This window comes from Micromys minutus, assembly GCF_963924665.1.
Source record: "Micromys minutus genome assembly, chromosome: X".
NCBI lineage: Eukaryota > Metazoa > Chordata > Mammalia > Rodentia > Muridae > Micromys > Micromys minutus.
The window spans coordinates 17515843-17524012 of NC_137970.1; the positions used below are offsets into that span (position 1 = coordinate 17515843).

At 49.1% G+C, this 8170-nt stretch overlaps 1 protein-coding gene across 1 annotated transcript; it reads left to right on the top strand.

Moving 5' to 3' along the window:
- Positions 1 to 2369: 2369 nt before the first annotated feature.
- Positions 2370 to 3038, top strand: MAGEH1 (MAGE family member H1; the record flags this gene model as incomplete). The annotated part of the gene is made up of 1 exon (XM_080910408.1): positions 2370 to 3038. Exon 1 carries the CDS (start codon positions 2382 to 2384, stop codon positions 3036 to 3038), a length of 657 nt encoding a protein of 218 aa, XP_080766534.1. The 5' UTR covers positions 2370 to 2381.
- Positions 3039 to 8170: the final 5132 nt, after the last annotated feature.

An 8170-nucleotide genomic window follows, 5' to 3' on the forward strand; every position in this document is an offset into this window, starting at 1 on the left:
CCATTAGTGGAAAAAAAAAAAGGCCTGAATTGGAAGGACAGTAGGGGAGGGTATATGGGACAGTTTGGAGGGAGGACAAGAAAGAAAGAAATGCTGCAATTATATCATAATCTCAAGAATGAAAGAAAAGACTGAAAAAAATAGTAGTATTTAGTATTAACTTCCACAGAGACAGGAGGCCGTCTGGATGGAGCATGTCAGAAAGACCAGCTTTTTCTGTAGTGAACAAGTCAGAGGAGTGGGATGTCCCATAACCTCATCAAAGGCTTGGGAGAGATACAAACTGGCCCCAAACTCATGTCCCCAGCTCTGATCTCAGTGGCTTTCAGTCTCCAGTAGGAGTCTTCTTTCTACTCTCACACAGGAGTCTGGGGCTCACGGGGTGAAGTTCTGCTGGTGATGCTGTTGCCAATGACAGGCTTCGCCCACCACAGAGTTCACTCCTTAGATCAGAACATATCCTAGTCCACGAACTCCACCAGAAAGCTGGGAGATGTCAGAGTCGATGAGCCCCACGGGGTCATTTCCCAGCTGAGACACTGTCAAGCACATGCTTCATTCCTTCCAGAGAATCATGCAGAAAATGTCCATTTACCTTGTAAGGACTCAGAGCACATAGGAGGGGCAGGAGCAATGGCTCAGCAGTTAAGAGAACACTCGCTGCTCTTCCAGGGGAATCAGGTTAGGTTGCCAGCACCCAGAGCAAGCAGGTCTCAACACCTCTAAGTCAGTCCCAGGGGATCCCACGCCCTCTGCTAACCCCTCATGTACAGCACCCGGGGCACACGCACACGGGACACATGCGCGCGCACACACGCACACTCACACTGAAACAAATCATTTTTTTCCAAAAATAGGAACACATGTAAAATCTCTCCACCACATATTCCCTCAACGCGCATTTCTTAAATGCCACTCTCACCTGCTGCTGCTGCTTGAAACGCACTTAGAGGCAAAGTCTGTGCTTACTAGGCAGTAAAGGCTTTTCGTTGAATTCGCACAACTCTCTGAAGCCAGTGCTTGAGTTACATCCACTTTAAAGGGGGGGAAGCCAGGCTCAGAGAGGTGAAGGATCTGAGCAAGTTCACGCTTCAAATGACACAAGAAAAGCAGCATGCCTGGCTATGGGGCCTCCCTTGGGGGAGTAGGAACTGACTCATTACTCTTTGGGGCAGGCCGAAATAAACTTGAGCGAGGAAGATGCCTGGGAGAAGCAGGTGGTACTTAGAGAGTGGAGGATGGAGGGAAGGCATTTCAGGCAGAGGAATCTGAGCCAAGAGAAGGAGTGGACAGAGTTCAGAGTGTGCACCGAGGGAAGCGAGTCGAGGCAGGTATGCTGGCTGGCCGGCCTAGAAACCCAGGATCCAACTGCACCATCCCATGTCTCTGCTCCCCATTCCCACCCATTGTCTGAAGCCTGCCAGTGGTCTCCCTTCAAATGCCTTTCTGTCTCTCAGTCCCCATGGCAACAGCTCACTTTCATCCAGCTGCTTCTTATTCTAATTGCTTCCTCTGTGGCCTGCCAGGAAGTACTCTGGCCTCCGTGAGGCTGCGCAAATCTAAGTCTGATCTTCTCACTGCCCCCGCTTAATTGACCAGGCGAACACGTAGCAGTGTGCAGGCTCCGCGTCTCTTGCGCGCTGCTAGCTGCCTTTGCACTCCCACCTCCTCCCCTCACCCACCGCTTTGGTCATTAAGTCTATTCTTCGGGTCCCTGATGGGCCCACGAATTAATTAGCCACACATAAACGCCTTCTGAAAGCCAGGCGGGAGAGTGAATGTGCTGTGTAAGCCAAGACAGCCAAGGAGGGCTGGGGGTCAGCTGACCTCTTGCAAGACTGTGCCCCGCCGTGCCCCTCCCCCAACCCTCTCAGCCAGCTTTTGCTGAGACTGGAAGGGCCTTCTGCTTGCCAAAAACCTATGATCCAATAGGATGATGTGTGCACCTGCCTAAAGACGACGGGCATTCGCTCCTGCGCACAGGACAAATATCTGCAACCCCCGCCCCCTAGCAGTCTCAACTACCATTGTGGGACTCAAAATGCAGCCCGCTCCTTTTCCTTTTGGCTAGCGGAAGTTCCTGTGCGGGAGAGTCCCACTTCCTCTTGGGTGTTTGGCTTGTGCGTGGCAGGAGAGGCGGGGCCAATGCTGCTCTGGTTTCTCGCGCGCTTGGCGCTGCGGCGTGTGCGGGCGGCGACTGCTTGCGCAAGGCGGCTCGCCTGGGAAAGGTCTTTGTGGCCAAAAGCGACTGGTTTCTTGCCACAAAGACTCCGCTGGCGTTTGCGGTTCGGCAGCCGACCCTGCGGAAAATAGCCACTTTTCTCCAACGCTGCAGAAAGCGTTCTCCTAGGGCTCCAGGCTTTCATCACTTTGCAGGAGCCATGCCTCGGGGACGAAAGAGTCGGCGCCGACGGAACGCAAAGGCAGCTGAAGAGAATCGCAACAATCGCAAGATCCAGGCCTCAGAGGCTTCTGAGACCCCGATGGCGGCTTCTGTGGCCCTGCGCATACCCGAAGAATACCTGAGCGGCCCGGAGGAAGACACAAGCACCCCGGAGAAAGCCTCCAGTACCCCTGCAGAAGCCTCGAGCACTGCCCTAGTGCAAAAGCCTGTTACCCGGAGCAGTTTTCAGGGAACCAAGAAAAGTCTCCTAATGTCCATATTAGCCCTCATCTTTATTATGGGCAACAGCGCAAAGGAGGCCCTGGTGTGGAAAGTGCTGGGGAAGTTAGGGATGCAGCCTGGGAGGCAGCACAGCATCTTTGGAGATCCGAAGAAAGTCGTTACAGAAGAGTTTGTGCGCAGAGGGTATCTGATTTATAAGCCAGTGCCCCGCAGCAGTCCAGTGGAGTATGAGTTCTTCTGGGGCCCTCGAGCACACGTGGAATCCAGCAAGCTGAAAGTCATGCATTTTGTGGCAAGAGTTCGGAACCGATGCTCCAAAGACTGGCCATGTAACTATGACTGGGATTCAGATGATGATGCAGAGGTTGAGGCTATTCTTAATTCAGGTGCTAGGGGTTATTCTGCTCCTTAGAAAGATCCTAGGCAGACCCTTAGGAATGGAAAAGAGAACCCAAAGTACTCTATGGAGTAGATAGGCAGGGTCCTAAATTCAAAAGGTTGTGGAGGGTGGGGAGGGCACTGTACTTAGTATTTGTGACCAGTGCTAACTGTTAAACTTTGAAGTAGTGTTTGCTATAGATATTGTAATCTTGTATTCCTTTTATAACACTGTTGATTAAGAATCCCAATATGTTTAAATATATATTTGAGGAGGAGTTTATGTTATTTTTTCCAGTCGTTGACATTTGGTATTAACAGTTGTGTTAACCTTATTAAATGAAGTCCTTCTGTCGTGTCGTGTGATGAATAGAAAGTGTACCACTGAGAGAGCCTGTTCCTTGAAAGTTTGGAATAACCAGTACAATGTGTGTGGAGGAAGGTAACAGATTTGTTCTGTCTTTCCTATGTGTCTGATGTCTTGTAAAGAAACACATTTGTGAATATACTCACTGAACAAATAGTATAAATAAAAGCATAGTAAACAGAATGTTTTGTTCATTTACTGTCCACCTGGCAAGTGAGGACCAAATTTAGATGCTGGGGAGGGTCTGAACAGGCAACATCTAGTTTCCAAGAAATTTCAAGACTGTGGGAGTCAGTGGAGAATGGAAATACAATAAGTGTTGTAGGAAATGAGCAGGGACTAAGGAGAAGAAGGACAAACTGATGGCATCATTTGAGGAATAGAACAGACAAAAAGAGTTATCACAGGACGCTTTAAAATCCAAGGAGCACTAGGACAATATAGAATAGGAATGAAGGATTGTCATACTATTTGGTATTGAGTGTGTAATGGGATACTTGGCACACCTTAACAGAAGAGTCATTTCAGTCAAAGACCTGAAAACATTCAAGAGTAATAAAGAAATAGAAACTACACTAAGAGTATCTTGAGAGGATGGTAGGGACATAATAGTCTGCAGCAGAGTAGTAGGAAGGGACCAAGAAGATCCTTGAGGAGCTCTCAAGCTAATGTTGGGGTTGGGAAGTAAACTTGGAGTCAATGAAGGCCACATGGATATTTAGGACAGAAATTCCTCAGTGACCAATTCAGGTATGTTAAGGGAGAAGGACAGAGCATGAAAAAAGAAGATGGGAAGAGAGCCAGAGCATCATAGGAAGACTGTCCAATCTTACAATAAGAAAGTGATAATAAAGTCACCAGCACTTGTGGTGACTCAGGAACAATGGGAAAGGACTCTGAAACACCAGCATTTCTGATGTTGTAGAACCCTGAGAGAAAATCTGACATGTAACTTCATAGTAGAAGACACACACAATACCCAGGCATTGGGGATACTTGTACTGCACAGTACTGAAAATGTTCAGTGTGTGTGTGTGTGTGTGTGTGTGTGTGTGTGTGTGTGTGTGTGTGTGAAATTATCTATCTCATTGTCTGTTTCTGTTGTATGTGTTCAGGGACAAGGTAATATTACATGTCACTTTTCCCTTGAGGTAATGAGGTAACTGCAAATGTGGAAATCTACGAGTATCCTCCCCATTCTCCTTAGTGCCCGGCTGAGAACCTGTACAAGAACAATTCTCCAGCTTTAGAGCTGACCACATTTACCATGGGGAAAATACGAACAGAAGAGACTGCAGGCTTCTAAGGAGTATGAAGGACAGGTATACAGGCAGGCCTAACAAGGGACACTGGCCAAGGTACTTCCCTCTTCCCTAGAGTCACCTGGCTTCTGGCTGAGTACAAGGCTCAGTCAGTGGGTGCAGCACAGGCTGGCAAAGGATTTTATGCAAAGCCCAAGTACCCATAGGCAGCCATCTGCAGGCTAAGGAAGCTTCCACCAGAAGCAGAGCTCATGAGGTTTCAGAGGCTCCCAACACAGCTGATGAGTGCCTTCTGTGGCACAGGAAGTGCCAGGGAAAGCTGGCAGAGGTAATCAAGAGGCTAGTCACTACCCCTGAAGGCACATGTTTGTCAGTCCAGCTCAAGAAGTAGGCATCCAAGGAACACAAGGGAGAGGTCAGCAGACAGCTTTCTGGGCCAGAGCCACTCAAGTGGCAGACCTGAGGCCAGACCCTGCCTCTGTCTCCACATTCCCAGACTTCCTTGCTCTAGGCCACCCTGCCATCTGTTGATGGCTTGCCAGTGCCCACTCCCAGGATCTCTGCCTTGCAAAGAAATGTACAGTTTCAGCCCAGGCCATCAATCCAATGCAGAGGGAGACCCACTCAGTCTGCTGCTCAATTGATAGAAGGTTCCTCTTAGCAGTTCCTCAACTCCAGGAAGGTCAGCAAGGGAATAGGAATGCCTGCAGCATGGAGGTTTCTCCAGCATCTCACGAGTGCCAGAGGACTGTCACATTTTGGCTGTGCCAGGCCATGGTGATCAATGGACAAGTTTTACACACGTGCCAGCTAGCTCAGGGCCAGACGTGCTTCCTGTCCATCTAAACCGTGCCCGAGTCTGTGGATGGTATCTTGGCAGTAAAGACCAAATGCCTAGCATGCTTATCAGTGAGAACAGGCCACAAAGCTCCAGCAGGAGGTCTGTCCTGCTTTTATGTGGAAACAGAGACTTGGGTGATCTGCTTTGCACAGGAGTGAAAGCTCCAAGGGTCTCTGCTCATCTGCCTCCAAGACCAGTCCTCCCACCACACTAATGAACTAGGACAAAGGGACCCGGCCTTTGCACTAAGAGCTGAGGGAGAGAAGATGCCTAGTGGCTGTGAGATGATTGACAGGGAGAGCCAGGGAAAGGGACTCCAGGAAGAGGATGGGCAAAAGAGCATGCTCCTGGTGACATCCAGAACTATTCTAACAGCCTTGAGTCATGTGGAGTTGAAACAGCAAGCTCTGAGTCCCTACTTCAGTAAACCTGAAGACAAACTCGGTCCCACCAATGCAGAGTTGATTTGCAAAACCACAAAGGGAAAGCTGCACCTTGAATTTGCAGGGAGGGAAGAGAAGGAGTAGACACCCTGGCCATGGAGCGGTGCAGTGAATTAGCAAACAGGGATTTGGCAAAGGAGGACAGCAGGAGAAAGAGAGAGAGAAGGAGGAGGGAGAAGAAAATGAGGAAGAGGAGGAGGAGGAGGAAGAGAGGGAGGAGAGAGAAGGACAAGGAGATCAAGAGCTAGCAAGAGTATCATGTCGGCCTTTGCCAAGTACCCAAATTATGCCAGGTGCTTCTCTGGCTGTTTGCCTGCAGGATTTCTAATGTGTGTTCCAGGCTATCGATGGGGGAGGTCAGGAGGCCAAATTGACAACAGCAAGAACTCAGATGACTCCCTCGGGTCTGGTTCCACTATTGATCCATAACAGCCATCCATGGGAAAACAGACGCAGGCAAGACTAAGGTGGGCATCCCAATCCTGCCAGGACAGGCTTAGTGAGGAGGAAACCAGGCTCCACTAAGCCTTAGAGTCCTGCTCTGTCTTAATGTCTTCAAGCCCAGGACCATAGCAAACACAGGCTGGAGCAGAAGACGGGGTCAGAAACTGAGGACGATGCATCCTCCCTGTCTGTATCTGTTTGTGTGCAGTGTGGAAGTAGCAGGGGTGTCCCCCAGGTTGTATTAGGCAGGTTTCATTCTTCTTCTCTGCTGCCAAATCTCCAGAACAACCAGTTTGTACCATCTCACCTGTCAGGATGCTGTAAAATGCCACCCTTCCACACACACTGTCTGTGACAAGCACAGGTGAACAGGACACAAGTTCAGGTCTCATCTGGAAAGGTGCACAAGACAGCTAAGAAACAGGAAGTAAGGTGTACACTTTCTAGCAAAGATAGTCTTTAGGACAAACTGAGGTGACCTTGATTACAGGCAGCAGTGCTGATGGGGTGGGACCCCAGAGATGAGTGAGAGGGGCCAGATTCCTGAACATGCTGACACTGCACTTCATAGGTCAACTCAACAGTTTAGGATAGCTGAGGTGGACTTCGCTGAAGGCCTGCATGTAGCAAAGAAAGAAAGAAGAGAAGTGGATTTCACCTTCCTGATAGGTAATGTATATATTGTTCAGAAATAAGGGACAATGCTTTGAGGCCAGGGAATGTCTAACAGCTGTACTTAAGAGCACAAAGGCGGCTAGAGAGACGGCTCAGTGGTTAAAAGCACTGACTATTCTTCCAGACGTCCTGAGTTCAAATCCCAGCAAGCACATGGTGGCTCACAACATTCTGTAATGGGATCCAAAGCCCTATCTGGTGTGTCCAAAGAGAACGACAGTATACTCACATACATAAAATAAATAAATTCATCTTTTTTTTTAATGGCAAAAAGGGCAGCATTGTGAACTGAGCATAAACAAACTGGATAAAAATCAGAAGCAGCTGCAAACCTGAGCTTGCATTTCAAAAAGAAGAGCATTTGGGGGAGCCTGCCTCATGGTTACACATAAAATGTGTGGGGGAGAAGCCAAGGCACTGTGTGAGCTACACAGTGGAGAACTGATTTGACATGCTTGGAGAAGGACCAATCATGACCCACAACATGTTCAGCATAGAGCAAATGCAGGCCAGGGGGTGGGAGCAGAGAGAGCAGGCAGGAAGCCAAGACAGCAAATGGTACTGACACCTTCCTGGTAACACTCCATAGGGGACCCCAAGAACAACACAGGCTCTGTCTGCATTCCAGGGAATACCTTCACAGAGCTCCTGAGGGACAGGATACATGACAAGAAGGAGTAAGCCTGAGTTCAGGCTGCTCCATCCCCACCTCACCCCCACAGCCCCAGCAGTTGCTAGCTTATGGGCAGAATGTCCAGACATAGGCAGTGCTGGCTGCAATGGAGAACGGGTGTTAGAGCTGGAGAGGTGGTCAGGAATGAAGACAGCACACTCTGGATCATGACAGTCTTTGGTACCCATGCAAACAAAGTACTTGCACAAGTAAGTCTGGAATTTGGATGAACGGTGTCCTCCTTGGGGCTATCAATGTAATGATTCAATATCATGACATAAGGGACAAGGGGGGTTGTTTGGCTTCCATATCCACATCATAGTTTATCACTGAATTATGTCAGGTAAGAAAACCAGACAGCGCCAGAACCTAGAGCCAGGGTATAATGTAGAGGCCAGGGGGGATGGGGGATTACAGGTCCCAAGCTTGGCCTCTTACAATTACTCAGACTGTGATCTTAT